General features: G+C 36.3%; 1 protein-coding gene across 2 annotated transcripts; it reads left to right on the forward strand.

The window, feature by feature from the left end:
- The first annotated feature begins 146 nt into the window (after positions 1–146).
- On the forward strand, positions 147–12,034 carry LOC138842999 (UDP-glucuronosyltransferase 2B16-like). Of its 2 annotated transcripts, XM_002717134.6 has the most exons (6): positions 147–914; positions 2,018–2,166; positions 6,305–6,436; positions 9,068–9,155; positions 10,416–10,635; positions 11,375–12,034. In XM_002717134.6, the coding sequence occupies exons 1-6, from the start codon at positions 188–190 to the stop codon at positions 11,652–11,654; spliced, it is 1,596 nt and encodes a 531-aa protein (XP_002717180.1). In that variant the 5' UTR covers positions 147–187; the 3' UTR covers positions 11,655–12,034. The 2 variants fall into 2 exon arrangements, 1 of the variants encoding a protein (XP_002717180.1); XR_016212137.1 differs by lacking the exons at positions 2,018–2,166; positions 11,375–12,034 and having other exon boundaries at positions 10,416–10,556.
- The last annotated feature ends 4,570 nt before the right edge of the window (positions 12,035–16,604 follow it).

Genomic DNA, 16,604 nt, shown 5'->3' on the forward strand with positions numbered 1-16,604 from the left:
CATCTTGCTTTTTCTACCTGCCATCCTGGTCCACAAGCTCTGATTGCTCTTATAATGTGTTTATTTTGGCCAGTATAAGTTATATATTAACTATTTGATAAATTACTTCCTGATTACACATGCATAAAAGCATGAGTAGTGAAATAATGAAACAGCATTTGGAGAGGAAGAAGTGCATTTGACCAGGATGTCTATGAAGCACAGTTCAGTTCTGCTGCTGCTGCTACAGCTGAGTTGCTGCTTCAGCTCTGGGAGTTGTGGGAAGGTGCTGGTGTGGCCTATGGAGTACAGTCACTGGATGAATATGAAGACAATCCTGGATGCACTTGTCCAGCAAGGTCATGCAGTAACTGTTCTGAGATCTTCTGCTTCTGTTTTAATTGATACAAAAAATGAATCAGGAATTAAATTTGAAACTTTTCCTACAACTTCTACTAAAGAAGAAATGGAAGCATTTTTCATGTATTGGATAAAAACGTTGATAAATGATGTGTCAAGAGAAAAATATTGGGAGTATTTTCCATTATGGCATAAATTCTTTTTAGAATACTCTAACACTTATGAAAATCTCTGCAAAGACCTAGTTTTGAACAAGAAAGTCCTGGCAAAGCTTCAAGAATCAAGGTTTGATGTTGTTCTTGCAGATGCCATTGCTCCCTGTGGTGAGCTGCTGGCTGAGCTTCTGGAAGTACCCCTTGTGTACAGTCTCCGCTTCACTCCTGGCTACACCTATGAAAAGTATAGTGGAGGACTTCTGTTTCCTCCTTCCTATGTACCTATTATTGGGTCCAATTTAAGTGGTAAAATGACATTCATGGAGAGGGTAAAAAATACTCTATGGATGCTTTATTTTGACTTTTGGTTCCAAACATTTGATGAGAAGAGGTGGGATCAGTTTTGCAGTGAAACTCTAGGTAAGTCTTTTTTAGCTGCTTGTGCGAACTTCTAACTTTCCGTTACAGAATCAGCTAGAAGCCAGTAGCCTGTCACTATGATAGGATATTCCAGGAGGTCATGCAACTACAAAACCACTTAGGATTTCTTTAACCAATTACTTGCCCAACTACTTTAATTTTTTTTTTTCATATTATAAAAGCATGGTGGACACTTCTTAAATTTGTTGATGGATGAAAGCATGTAGATTGTCCTGTTGCATACATATCTAGTACAATGATTAATGGACCTTGAGAAAACTTTTATCTTTTTATTTAAATTTAAAGTTTTTGTATTATCTAAAGTATTACTTAAAATTAGGGAGACACAGAAACCTACAAATTCAGGCTTGCAAAGTTGTCACATTTATTCATTAAGTCATTAATAATATTTTGTGTAAGGCATAAATCTTGATGAAATGTAAACATGTGTGCAACCAGTCTCTAATGTTTAAATTGTTTCTCCATTTTTTAACAAATAAGATCCAAAATAAGGGTGAGTAAAAACTCTATTTCCATAACTAAAAAACCTTCCACTTGATACTTGCAAGTATTTCTATACAAATTTCTATGTAATAAATATTTTAAGCCCCACGGGTGAACCAAAAGCAGTCATAGGTCAAATAAATTAAGCCAAACTAAAAACCTGACTGTTCACATGGAAAATGCTGAATTGTGGAAAACAGGCTGAATTCTTCTAGGAAAGCTGTATTCATGATTTTGGTAGGATTTCCTGATTCTAGAGCTAAACTAGTTGTTCATGTTTGCATCTGCTAGTTTTGCAACTTCAGAGTATTAAAAAAAAGGTATGTTTGATTCTACAGTGTTCATTTTAATGACACGGATTAACCCTACTGAGTTGGCATGAGAGACATCCCTTTGCATGAATCTATTATATGAATAATGCATAAATGGTGTATGTATTTTATGCATAAGTAAGCATATTTGCAGTACCAATGCCCACTAATCACATCATTGACTGCAAAATTCCAACACATCTCAGAGAATGCATGTGGTTCTTCATGTAATAGTCCTCTCATTATCCTCTCATTACCCTTCCTTTTTTTCATTTTTTCTCCATTCAGGAAGACCTGTTAGATTCTCTGAGCTAGTGGGGAAAGCTGCTATGTGGCTCATCCGAAGCTACTGGGATTTGGAGTTTCCTCGCCCACTCTTGCCAAATGTTGAATTTGTTGGAGGGCTCCACTGCAAACCTGCCAAACCTCTGCCTAAAGTAAATAAGTTCCTGTGTGCTTTCTTTCTCTTTTGTTTGCTTAGCATTTTCCACAGAAATGACTCTGCATTATTCATTCAGAGCATTTGACACACAGGAAGAGATACTGGAATTAGGATAAAATGCCCTGCCAACCAGAAACTCATATGAGAAAACTGAACAAAGAGCATAGAAATTTTGGATTAGATGATAATGTTCATTTCCATGAATTTTTGAAGTTCTTTTATATATTTCTACATGTATCCAGATTTACTTGTCTTGATAGAATTACACAGAATATCTAGAAGATAAGAGTCTGTTAGAGTCATTTACATTAAGGACTTCATTATTCAACAGTAAGAAAATATTGCTTAGTTCAGTGTATATTCATAAAGTGACTAGGATACAAGAGAGGCAGATGTTAGATATATAGAGAAAAATTTTGGAAAGATAGTCAATAAAAATGGTGTGAAAATGCTTTGAAAAAGGAACACAATGCTAAAAATACATCCAGTAGAGAATATAGAAATTATCCCAAAGTTACTGAAAATAAAACAAATATGAATGATGTACAGGAACACGTTAAGGATGAAGGGAGAGAGAATAAGACAGTAAAAGACAAGCATGTAGAATTGTTTTTATTAAAGCAAGTTAAGTTTAGGAGGAGAAGTTGAGTAAAGAGACTGATTTTGTTAGAGAAGTAATTTGGTATCCCATAATATCAAAAAGTTTAAAATTCACTAGGTAGGGAATAAGAGAAAAGAATTGACCTAGGAAGAGGTATGAAGAGATAACCTTTAACAGAAACAAACAAACAAAAAAAAACTTTATGATACAGTCACTGGATTATATTGCAGAGGTTTATATTAGTGGAGAGTGAGAATTGAGGAGGTTGTAATAAGAGTTCAGCAAACATAACTGAGGACTAGACTACAAATTCAAAGACATGATTATTCATGTGCTTATAATAATAATGCCACCCTGTGTATGATTTGAAAAAAATGTTATTACAATAAACACTTCAAATATCTATATATCCAAAGGAAATTTTTCAGTCTTCCAAAAAGACATCTGCATTTCCATGTTAACTGCAGCACTACTTTCAGCAGCCAAGAAGCGGGACAGTCTTCTGTGTGCGTCTGCAGATGAAGAGATGATGAAAATGTGGCACATATACACAAAGGAATACTGCTCAGCTGTAAAAGCAGCAAAATCTTATGATTTTCAAATCTGCATAAATGGAACAGCAAATCATTATATTAAGTAAAAGAAGCCAGGCATGGGGAGACAAGTATTGCATGATGTCTTTCACATGCATAATCTAACAAAATTGATCACATAGATGTTGACAGCAGAATGATGTTTACAAGAGACTGGAGAGAAAAAGAGAAAAGTTCATTAACAAAAACTAAGTCATAGGAAGACAGGGATGAAAAATTCTTGTGTTCTAATGCATAATTGTGTGAGTGTACATAATGACAATTTACATGTTTTTCTCAAAAAAACTAAAAGAATAAAGGATCTTTATTGTTTTTACTATAAAGAAATAAATGTTGAGAAGACAGATACATTTACTCTGATTTTAACATTACAAAGGTTTATATGTATTAATGTATCACATGATACCAAATAAATACATAATATTTCTATGCCCTTAGAAATAAACAAAATAAAATTCCAAGCACTTAAGTCAGCAATCCAAAATTAACATTGACCATTGACATTATTGCTACTTTTGTTTTTATTAGTAGTACAATTAATAACCTAAAATGTACCAAATACTTTGAATATAACATCATTCAATATAAACTAATTTTCCAACAGAATCAAATTACAGTCTCAAGCAAAATCATAGAAAGAAAAAAAGAAAATAATATATACTTATTTAAAATTGCATATATAAATTTTGGCTAGATGATAGACAAGATGAAAGCTAAAATTTTAAGTATGGAGGTTCTTCACCAATATTCTAGGCTCCCAGGAAAACCATTCTTCAACAGCATAAATATGTCGCACCCCAAAATGTTTGCGGCCAAAACCAGTGTTTACTTGTTTTCACCACTGCATTACACCATTCTTCACTGCTATCTTAGAGGTTTACATGCAGCATAAAAGGAGCTAACCTCACCAAACATGTGGTGTCTGCCTTACACGGAGTTTACAGGACACCTCAGAAAAAGGCCCTTGAGGGCATCTTGGCACTCCAGTGACCGGACAGAATGAGAATAGGGGAAACATTCAGTGAATTTGGAATGAAGACAGCAAAAATGCTTACTACTTGCATCTGGACAGGTCTTTTAGATAATTGTAATAGAATTCTTTCAGTATATAGGATGGCATTTTTAATAACAGAACATGAAAATTTAATCTATTTAAATTCATATTGTACTATAAAGACATATGTGGAAAGTATTATAATTGCTATATTTTGGTCTCCCAAGTGATACTTTTTAATTTATCTTCTTATTACAGCATCATCCAATTGATATTGAATGATTAAATTCCAATATCTATTCTTTTTTTTTTTTTTTTTTTTTTTGACAGGCAGAGTTAGACAGTGAGAGAGAGAGCAGAGACAGAGTGAAAGGTCTTCCTTTTCAGTTGGCTCACCCCCAAAATGGCCACTACAGCCAGTGCACTGTGCTGATCCGAAGCCAAGAGCCAGATGCTTCCTTCTGGTCTCCCATGCGGGTGCAGGGCAACAAGCGCTGGGCCATCCTCCACTACCTTCCCAGGCCACAGCAGAGAGCTGGACTGGAAGAGGAGCAACCGGGACAGAACCGGCGCCCCAACTGGGACTAGAACCTGGGGTGCCGGCGCCACAGGCAGAGGATTAGCCTAGTGAGCCGCAGCGCCAGCCCCAATATCTATTCTGAATGAATTTTTTTGACTTTATATGGTAACTCACAGGTCCAAAGCCTGAGGCAATATTAGAGAAAAATCTATTCAACATATCTTTATTCGTAATTATTTTATGATTTGCATAAAGGGACAGTGACAGTATTTATAGGAAAAGGGGGAACAGGACGGCAAAAGAATCATAGCACTGTAATGATAATTAATATGTGTCTTGCTATTTGGTTGTACAGATAAGGTTTAATCCCAGATTGTGCAACCTGTCTTATTCTTTGCTAAATATATCTTTCTTATCTCTAACAACTTACTTTACCATTATTTGTTAAAGTCTCAGATAATGTCTGTCCCTTTTTAAAAGTGAAATAAGAAAATTGACAGATTTTTAAATAGACTTAAAAACTTTTAAAACTTTTGGCTTTACAATATACTAGTGGGGCTGGCACTGTGCCGTAGCAGGTACAGCCATTGCCTGAAGTGCAACTATCCCATTTGAGCATTGGTTTGAGTCCCAGCTACTACATTTCTGATCCGGCTCCCTATGAATGCACCCAGGAAAGCAATGAAAGATGACCTATATATTTGGGCCCCTGCACTCACAGTCGAGACCTGGAAGAGGCTCCTAGCACCTGACTCTGAAATTGGCCCAGCTCCCGCTACTGTGGACATTTGGGGAGTGACCCAGTGAATGGAAAATCTCTCTTCCTCTGTCTCTCCTCTCTCTCTGTATCTCCGCCTTTCAAATAAATCAATAAACCTTTAAAAAAGATACTGGCATTGAACTTTACAGAGAGAAGAAATTAAGATGTGCAAACAGTTGTTTGTAAAAATAATCTTTGATAGTATGCTAAATCCAATTTTAGTAATGAACAAATAAAATATATGTATATATCAAACCATTACATGTGGTTTAACAAAAAACTTTAATAGCATTAAATCATAATAGGATGTTTAGTTGGAAACAGGAGCAAAGAAGACAAATCAGATCACATTTTTTTCCCATAGAAGGACAAATATAAATTAGGATTACCATTCCCTACCTTTGTAGCTCATAAGGCACATAGGGTATAAAGGTTCAATTTTATAAGAAAAAGAAATCACTTTGATTGTAATTAACAAGAACATCTGTATACTTAGAAATGGATAAGATGGAAAAATTTTGTCAGCCATGTCTTTAAACACAATGACCACTACAATAATCTCTGGTAAGACCTGATTTTTTCTGCTTAGTTGATTGCACCAATCCTTTCACTTGTGTTTGTATGCTGCTGCTCTTTTGTGATGGAGCAAAATATTACTTTCACAGGAGATGGAAGACTTTGTTCAGAGCTCTGGGGAAGAGGGAGTGGTGGTGTTTTCCCTGGGGTCCATGGTCAGCAACATGACAGAGGAAAGGACCAATGTGATCGCAACAGCCCTTGCCCAGCTGCCACAAAAGGTGAGAAAAAGTGTCCTAAGGGTGGGCAGCGACTTAGTGAGTCTGACAAACTCTGTAAAGTGACCGGTTACAGAAATGCTCCCTGTGAAAGGTAACCTGTTATGAAAGCTGATATTTATCTCAGATATTCGCTTAGAAATGATTTGGCTTGTCATGTGCTAAAATAGCATAGAGGGTGATATTAATGATAAATAACTCTTACATTAATATTTGATTAGAAAAAATGTATTTAGCAGGTGCAGAAGGAGCTTTTGTTATCATAATGACATTGCAGGCAGGGACAAAGAAATCACTAAAGTCTGCAATGTCACTTGCTGTTTTCCCTTTGCAGGGTTGTTGATGTCACTGTATACACAAAAAGTGTTATCAGAAAGGAATTAGATTGTAGTTGATTACTGCAGAAGTACAACAGAATTGAAAGGTCTGAAGTGAAACATGTAGTTAAGGATTTCCATGGAATCTGACTCTTTACTTCCCCTGATTTAGGTTTAGCCCCATTCTAGGTACTGTTCAGAAATCTAATTAGCGAAAGAAAATCAGGGCTCATCAGCCCTAACCTCAGATTTCAATTCAGATAAGTAGTTTAGAGAAAAAGAAAGAGAGAGAGAGAGAGAGAGAGAGAGAGAGAGAGAGAGAGACTGCCTGCCCTGCGTCTGGACCCTACCAGTGTTTGAAGCAGGAAGGTGTAAGGGAAAGGGTGAAATGGGTCCTACTCTAATTGTGAATCCGTGTATTGTAATATGTGACCCCACTTTATTGGGCTCCTTGCTCAATAGATTACCAGCTCTTCCAGCTGAGGGAGGAGAAGGGAATACAGGAAGGAGATTAGCACAAGCTGGCTTGGCATGGGAAGAGTTTCAGATGTCCCCCTGAAATATATAACATGTACTCATTTTCTAAACTATGCAAGTTGGCTTGGATCATTGGGTAGTCATGAAATACTTTTTAGATTTTTATATGATATAGGTTTTCAATAATCATCTATGTTAATTTTTTGCTGAGATCTGAAATTGCTTTTAGCACTCACATAACTAACTGAAATTAAATACTTGTGGACTATACTCCTTTTATGAGGATAGCTTGGAAGTTCCAAGGTATTACCTTATTTTGGTATTGGCTATGGAAATTATCTGGCTATAGCAGAAATGAGTAATTTTGGCCATCAGTGTTTTATACTGCATCATGGTAGAGATAAGTCAGATGAACAAAATTTAGCACCATCACAATTTGGGACTTTTTCAGCCACTGAATTACTACAAACTGACCCTTACATCCTAATTTAAAGAGTTCCCAATCCTAGCAATAAGATAATGCTCTGGATTTATTTCAAAAATGCCACTTTATGGTGGAGTGTTGTGGCTCAGTGGATTAAGCCTTTGATATGGGAGGCCCTCAACACACGTCAGAGGGCCTGTGTTGGAATCCTGCTTCTCCTTGTTTTAAAAGATTTCTTTTTTGAAAAGCATAATTACAGATAGAGAAGGAGAGGCAGAGTGTGTGTATGTGTGTGTGAGAGAGAGAGAGAGAGAAAGGGAGAGAAACTTCCATCCATTGGTTCACTCCCAAAATGGTCACAATGACAGGGTCTGGACCAGGCCAAAGCCAGGAGCCTAGAATTCCATCCAGCCATCTAGGTCTCCCACATGGGTGGCAGGTTCTCAGGTACTTGCACCATCCTCTGCTGCTCTCCCAGGTTCATGAGGAGGGAGCTGGGTCAGAAGCAGAACAGGTGAGTCTCCAACCTATGTTCAAATGGGAAGCTGGTATCACAGGTGGCAGCTCAAACCACTGCACCACAATCCTTGACCCCAGCCTCTTTTTCTAATGCAGCTTCCTGCTTATGAGCAACATCAAGTAATGGATCAGATATGTGGCCCCCTGCCTCTTCCCACATGGCAAACCAAAGTGGAGTTCCTTGTTTCCGCCTGGCCGAGCCACAGCTGTTGGTGGGAGGCATTTAGAGAGTGAACCAGTGATCTCTCTCTCTCTCTTTCTCTCTCCCTCCATTCCTCCCTTCTTCCCTCTCTCTCCTTTTCAAATAATTGCTAAGCAAATAAATGAATAAATAAATATTAAAATGTAACTTAAATATTTCCTAGAAATAGAGCTTAATCATTTGTAATCCAAAACAAGTTAAATATACTTCCTAAATAGAATTGATTTGTTTCTCATACATAGTTTATGATATGGATTTGTTTATACGTTTGAACTCAAAAATGTCAAATTACAATGAAATATTTATTTCTTAAATAAAAAAGATATTCAGTCTGGCATTTTAGGTCAACATAGCAATTACTATAATTAAAAGGATATATTGGTAGTAATGAGTTACTCTTCTTTGTACTAGAAATTTGATCACCTAATAAATTTGTAAAATAATGAATTTTTCACTCATCTCACCTAATATACTGTGTTGTAATCTCATGATTATGTCCATGCCTGACTGATTATAAAAACACTGCAGAATGATATTCTACCTACCAGAATCTTTTAGTATTCCTTACTTTATCTTTCTTGTTCTCCTTCCCTTAACTTTCCTATGGAAGACATTTTACCAGCTGATCTCTCAACTGCTCTCAAGCTCTCATTTAAAATTCAAGTAATGAAATAGATAATTTCTTTACCTAACAGGTTCTTTGGCGATTTGATGGCAGAAAACCAGAAACCTTAGGACCCAATACTCGAATCTATAAGTGGATCCCCCAGAATGACCTTCTTGGTAAGACCCTGGAGAACAAACACTGAAAAGATGAGTAGCAGACAATCAGGATGATAACAGTTCAGCAGGAAACTGGATGACCATTTAGTGCTGAGAAACTCAGTATCAAACATCTCTAAGTTTATTTTCTAATCCCATGAGAACTATAATAATTATAACAGTTGCCACTTTAATACACATAAATATCCTTATTTTATATGATGCTATCACATATAAAGAATTTTTCAATAATTTCCTGGTGGGAGGACATTTGGCAGAGTAGTTAAAATATCAATTGGAATACCTGCATTCCATAGCAGAGTACTTGGGTTGAAGTTCCACTTCTGCTTCTGATTCCAAATTCCTGTTCATTTGTACCATGGGAAGTAGCAGGATTAAGCCCTTGTGTCCCTGTTATCCACATGGCAGACCTGGGTTGAGTTCATGCCTTCTGGCTTTATGCTGCTCATCCCTCATTTTAGGCATTTGAGTAGTGAATTTGCAGATGGAAATTCTCTCTCTCTCTCTCTCTCTCTCTATATATATATATATATATCTTTCTCTCTCTCTCCTCCCTTCCCTCCCACCCTCTTTCTTTCCCCCCTTCCCTCCTCCCTCCATCTCTGTATCTGTATTTCAAATAAACCTGTTAAAATAATTAAAATAATTTCCTGGGTTATCTGTTTCCTATTACAGTCATCACCTCTGTTTTTCTCACAATATAGGAATTTGAAATGCCACTAAAATAATTAGCACATTGATATGAATAACTGCATTTTCTGGGAAAAACTGCAGCCTCTCTCATGAAGTGATAGTGCATCTCAAGATGAAGTGTTGGTTCCCCTTTCCCTGATTGCAGCACTGCACTGTGCCACTTCTTGCTGTGCTGCACATCCTACCTATCAGATTCACTGAATGCACTGTTTCTTTAAAAGAAAATGGTCTACCTTTCATTTGAGTTTTGTTGTTGTTGTTATTATCTGTGGTCTCCTTTACTAGTATGTGCCTTTTTTTCATGCCCCCTTGTCAATCAAGAATTCGCTGGTCAAGTTTCAAGCCACACATCACCCTTTACACACAGCTTTCACTTATCTACCAGGTGGACTTAGCTGCCTGTTCCTCTTATCTGAAAGCAATTTAAATGTAGTTTTACAACCATTATGATCTGTTATGGCGAGGGCACTTTTAGTGCTTATTATTATTAGTGCTTATTATGGTACATTTTTCATTTAATTTTTAAGGCTTATCAATCATAATTTTATGAAAATCCTTCAATCCTAGGTCATCCAAAGACAAAAGCTTTTGTAACTCATGGTGGAGCCAATGGCATCTATGAAGCAATCCACTATGGCATCCCTATGGTGGGTCTTCCTTTGTTTGGGGAGCAACCTGATAACATCGCCCACATGACGGCCAAAGGAGCAGCTTTTAGACTGAACTGGAAAACGATGTCAAGTGCAGATTTGTTCAATGCCTTGAAGACAGTCATTAATGATCCTTCGTGAGTACTATTTTTAACTACATAGTACTTACAGATGAATTTTCACTCAAGGACTAATTTATTCTAGAAATAAACATTATGTTGTGTACAAATTTGGTTACAATTAAGAGACACTCATTAATAATTCATGATGAGTGCCATAATAATTTTCCCAATGGTTTTAGAAAACTATTTTCAGAAGTTTAAAGTTAGTGCACACATTTTTGTAAATGGAATGTGGAGAGTCAGTGAAGAAGGTAATCATGTTACAAAGAAGTATTAGGAAGAGAGTGGAATACTGCAATAGCTCCAGTAACATTCTGCCCAGTTAAGACTTTCAGCATGAGAATTTGTAAACTATTATTTTGAATAGATTTTATTGTGCATATTTCAGATAAAAAGATGTATGCAATTCATATAGATAGTAAGTAAAGGCACTACAGTGGAATAAATTAACATATCTGTTATCTTACATATTTTCTTTTTAAAACTTCTAAAAAGTTTTTTAAAACTTTTAAAACTTCTACTTTTTATCAGTAAACTAGAATGACGTAAAACAACCTCTATTTCCCATTGCACTAAATGCTTCACAATTTTTTTTATCCTGATGTATTTTTAAAGATTTATTTTTATTTATTTGAAAGCTAGAGGAGAAAGAGAGAAAGAGAGAGAGAGATCCATCTTCACCATCTGTGTAAAAATTTGACATACCTACTTTTTTGTGCATTCTATAAATTGATGTCTATTGATTTTTCTTCAGCTATAAAGAGAATGTCATGAAGTTATCAAGAATTCACCACGATCAGCCCATGAAGCCCCTGGACCGAGCAGTCTTCTGGATTGAGTTTGTCATGCGCCACAAAGGAGCCAAACACCTTAGGGTTGCAGCCCATGATCTCACCTGGTTCCAGTACTACTGTCTGGATGTGATTGGGTTCCTGCTGGCTTGTGTGACAATCACTACTTACGTTGTCATAAAATTTTGTTTGTTTGCTTATCAAAAGATTATAACAACAGGAAATAAAATAAAGCGAGATTAGAGCTCTTTCAGACTTCAGGGTGGCAGCCCTGAAAGGTGAGAACATGCCATTTAATTCAACCCATATGGATCCAGGGGTGGAAAGATTTTTTGCACATTTTAGATCTGTGTCTTTTGATTTATCCAAATATTTTATTGTTTAGTCTATATTAAGAATGTAGATTCTTATGAATTTAAATATCAGAAATCCTTATGTATTTTTTCTTTAATGTAGAATTGTACACTATATGTACATTTAATAATAACTGAAAATGAGATTCATTAGATCTTCAGCCTATTGATTTCAGAAAAGTCACGACTTTTTCTTGTGAACTTCCAGAAACAGCATTTACTTTAACACAATGCAGTCAAATAAAGCCTGTGTGTCCTTGCTGAATAAAACTAGAACTGGAGCCTCATTGTAGGTGACAAGACAGATTTTTCCAGACTTCTGTGGTATGGATGAAAGACTCCAAGATGAGCGTGCCTCAAATTCAATTAGGACAAAAGTGATTGTAATTTTGCAAATAATGAAAAGTGAGAATTAATTAGTAAAGAATGTATATAAAATTAAATGCTAAAATTTATGTAAATGGAAAATTACAGAAGAATGAACTGGAAAAAATAGTAAAAATGATTTTGCAAGGTGGGTTAAACATAGCACATTTGTGAAATTTGACAGGAATGGGTTTTCTTAAGCAGAATAAGTGTGAATACAAATCATGACCCAGTTCAGATGCAAGACAAGCTTCATGACGATCTTAGCCTTGGTAGGCAAGTTTTGAGTCTAGATGAAATTTACTGTTTACATTTTTCATGGAATAAAAAAAGAGTTATCATGTAAACTTATTTATATATAAATTAAGAGTTGCTCTATTTGCTTCATGTCAAAATCTCTGTGATATTGTAAATTATTTGGTTAGGAAGACAAAGATATTTTCCATATGAAGCATTGAACATGCTTGAGTTATATTTTCCCTTTATTGAATGGTCTTATGTGACTTAGATAGTATAGGAGGACATAAAAGGAAAAACTAGCTTCTTTTAGTTAGGAGTGGTAGTTCAGAATCAGCACATTCAGTCCAGTGTCCCTAGAATGCTTTACTAGAAGATTTCCCATCTCCTACATAAGATCTCCCATTTCAAAGCCTGGCTTTGTCAAGTCAGTTGCTTTCAACTACTTTAACATCCAGGACACTGAAGATATGGAAACCAGCAGTTTAAATCATCTGTTTATGTAGTCTCCCCTCATAATACTTAGGAAATTATGTAGTAGGTGGAATAATAAAAAGACAACTATGTGCAGCAATTTTTAAAGCCCATTCTGGAAAGAGCAGTTTAAATGGAAAATGTGTCTCCACTTCTTGCCTTTACATATTGTTAAGTACAGCCTTTGGACAACAGACAGATTGCAAATCAGAGAAAACGAAAACCAGTTAAAACTGTGCTTTTGCCTGACAGGAGGTATATTAAAATAGTTAGATTGAAGAAAGGTTTCCTTATTATTTTTAAAATGGAAATATTTTTATAACACTCTTCTATATAAAATTATTTTAGAATTTATTTTCAGGAAAATTAATTATGACAATAATGTTCAGAAAATAGACAATGGATACTTTCTTTTATTAAACTTCGAACATACAATCAAGCCACTGAGAAGTCAAATGTAGGGGGAAGATTTTGTGGTGCAGTGGTCTCAGTTGTCACTTGGGATTCTTATGTTCCATATTGGAGTATTAGTTCAATTCCCAGCACTCTGCTTCCAATGTAGCATCCTGCATGGAAGGCTTCCTACTCCTGGAAGGCAGCAGGAGATAGTACAAGTACTTGGGCTCCTGCCATCCATGCTGAAGACCTAGATGGGGTTGTGGACTTCTGCCCTCAGCCTAGCACAGTCCTCGATGTTATTTATGGGCACTTGGGAGAGTGAACCAAAGTATGGGATGACTCCTACACATATGTCTCACTCTCTTTCTCTTGCTCTGCCTTTCTAGTAGATGAATATAATCATTTTTAAAAAGCAAATTATATAATACAGAGCAAAATACATGAGAGAAAAATATAATGAATTAGTGATGTTTAATTATTTTGAGGTATTTTTTAAAAAAAGAGGAAAAATCTCTTTTATCCTTTACTCTGAATCAATAAAGAAGCTCTACACGCACTGCTAAAACCAAATTCCAGTCTGTTTCTGTTTTCTTCATGAAGTAACTCTAACTCCTACAATTGATGACTTTCTCTCCTTCTCTCTCCCTCTCTGCCTCTCCTTCTCTCTTTGTGTAACTCTGACTTTCAAGTAAATAAATAAATCTTTTAAAAAAATAGTTGACAAGAAAGGTTACAGGGTAGAGTTTTAATATCACAAAGCTATTGAGATAGTCAGAGAGAGAGATAGATATTCCATCCTGTGTTTCTTCTTCAAATATCTACAAAATCAGGAGCCCAGACCTCAATACTTGTCTCCCTTTTGAGTGGCAGAGATGCAAGTTTTTAAGTCATCACCTACGAAGTACCAGGATGTACATTGACAAGAAGCTGGATCAGAAGTACAGTAGCCTGCTGGCGCTGTGGCTCAATAGGCTAATCCTCCGCCTTGCGGCACCAGCACACCGGGTTCTAGTCCCGGTTGGGGCGCTGGATTCTGTCCCGCTTGCCCCTCTTCCAGTCCAGCTCTCTGCTGTGGCCAGGGAGTGCCGTGGAGGATGGCCCAAGTGCTTGGGCCCTGCACCCCATGGGAGACCAGGAGAAGCACCTGGCTCCTGCCTTCGGATCAGTGCAATGCGCCGGCTGCGGCAGCCATTGGAGGGTGAACCAACGGCAAAAAGGAAGACCTTTCTCTCTGTCTCTCTCTCTCTGTCCACTCTGCCTGTTAAAAAAAAAAAAAAAAAAAAAAAAAGAAGTACAGTAGCCAGGAATCAAATCAAACACTCCAATGGTACCTGAGTGCATAAGCAGAAGCTTGACTGCTCTACCACACACACATTCCTGTTTTAATTTTTAATAAAGGTTATACCACATTTTTGAGTGAGAAAATTTTAGTTCTTAATGTTAAGGCCTTTGTCTTATTTGATTCCTACTAAAGGCTGCTTTTTAAAAATAGTTCCCACAAAGATCTTATCCATGGAACTCTCTCATCTGCTGAAATAATTGGTGGATATCTTTTGTTGGTTTTCACATGACTATGAATGTTCTTTTTGATGGTGAACATGTATGTGGTTGGAACAGAAAAAGGAAATGATTGGATCAGTTGGTTGGTCTACTTACCGCACTGAATGGGATTCTAAAATTGGAGGTGGATGATTTCTTTTTAAACAATTATCTTCCAATTTATTTTACTATATACAGATTGGTCTCAGATAAGTATTTTAGGATTTTTTGATATTTAGGACAATTTTATATTTTTAGACACACTTGAATATTCTCTCACATATGGGAAGAGTTCTAAAGTGCCCTGGAAAGTTTAAAAAATAAAAAATGTAAACTTAGTTTTTCAACTTGGGCCCTATCAACCTCAATATTCTTTCAAAAATGAGGATACCAGCCATTCAATTCATCTATACAAAAGTGGAATTCCTAGACATTTAACTGTATCAATGTAGTCTTTTTTCACATTATTTTAAATACTTATTTTATTTATTTGAGAAATAGAGTGAGAGGAGAAAGAAATAGAGGGAAAGAGATCATCCATCAACTGATTGACTTCCCAAATAGTTGCAATGGCTGGAGCAGGGCCAAGCCAAAACCAAGAGCCTGGAACTCCACTCAGATTTCCCATGTGGGTGGCAGGAGCCTAAGTACGTGGGCCATCATGAGCTGCTTTTCCAGGTTCATTAGCAGGGATGTGCATGAAAAGTGGAGCAGCCATACTAAAACTTGTGCCCTCATCTGGGGTAAAATCATTATACGTGCTAACTGAAGCAAAGACACCACACTCTAACCCTCCACCCATTTTGGGTGGCTTTTAAGGTTTTGTAAGGTTAGGAAATAATAACTAGCCAGAAGGGGGAAAATAACTATTGTAAGGTTTATGTCTAATTATTTTCCATTAAAAAGCTAACATTACTGTCCTTGTTTGATGAGAAAAATGAACAAGAATATTACTGTGGTGGAGTAGAACTTTGGAGAAAGCTTTTCTGGGCACTTTACTTAAAGCTTTGGGTCCATTTGTCAAATGCTTTCATAATAAGAATAGTTTATCAATCTTTGGCATCAAGAAAATCAGTCTGAAAAATGCAATAGCATGCGGCATCACAGTCTCTTAGGATTTGTTATTTGTTTCATTTATTTTATTTCATTGAATATTTTCTATATCTTTGATTTTCCTATTTGAAGTTAAAGGACAAATAAAATATAGCCAGCAAAGAGAAGTGAAGTGAAGTGAAGTGAAGTGAAGTGAAGTGAAGTGAAGTGAAAGGAAGTGAAAGGAAGTGAAAGAGAAGGGAAGGGAAGGGGAAAAAGAAAAGAAGAAAAGGAAAGGAAAGGAAAGGAAAGGAAAGGAAAGGAAAGGAAAGGAAAGGAAAGAAGAAAAATAAAATTTCAGCCCAAGACTGGATGGCTTTATTGCCAAATTCTACCATAGTTTTAAGGAGCTAATTCCAATGCTTCTTAAAGTATTCCAAACAATTGAAAGAGAGGGAATCCTCCCAAACTCCTTCTATGGCACCTGAATCACCTTAATTCCTGAACCACAAAAAGATACAACTCACAGAGAGAATTATAGAACAATATGGTCAATGAACATGGATGCAAAGATCTTTACCAAAAACACTAACTAACTGAATCCACCAACACATCAGAAAGATCATTAACCGAATCAAGTTGTATTTATCCCTGGTATGCAAGAATGCTTCAACACATACAAAACAATGTGATACATCACATTAACAAATTGAAAAATGAAAACCATATGGTTGAAGATGGCGGAAGAGTGAGGGCGTGCACCGATAGTCCGGGAAAATTTAGTTTAATAAAA

This window comes from Oryctolagus cuniculus, chromosome 8, assembly GCF_051225735.1.
Source record: "Oryctolagus cuniculus isolate XC-2025 breed Fujian yellow rabbit chromosome 8, ASM5122573v1, whole genome shotgun sequence".
NCBI lineage: Eukaryota > Metazoa > Chordata > Mammalia > Lagomorpha > Leporidae > Oryctolagus > Oryctolagus cuniculus.

What these genes read in the sequence shown, in the direction of transcription:
- LOC138842999 (XM_002717134.6), top strand. Translation starts at nt 188, where the DNA reads ATGTCTATGAAGCACAGTTCAGTTCTGCTGCTGCTGCTACAGCTGAGT. An exon ending in CCCCCAGAATGACCTTCTTG is followed by an intron (nt 9,156 to 10,415) that starts GTAAGACCCTGG and finishes CTTCAATCCTAG; the next exon opens with GTCATCCAAAGACAAAAGCT. An exon ending in ACAGTCATTAATGATCCTTC is followed by an intron (nt 10,636 to 11,374) that starts GTGAGTACTATT and finishes ATTTTTCTTCAG; the next exon opens with CTATAAAGAGAATGTCATGA.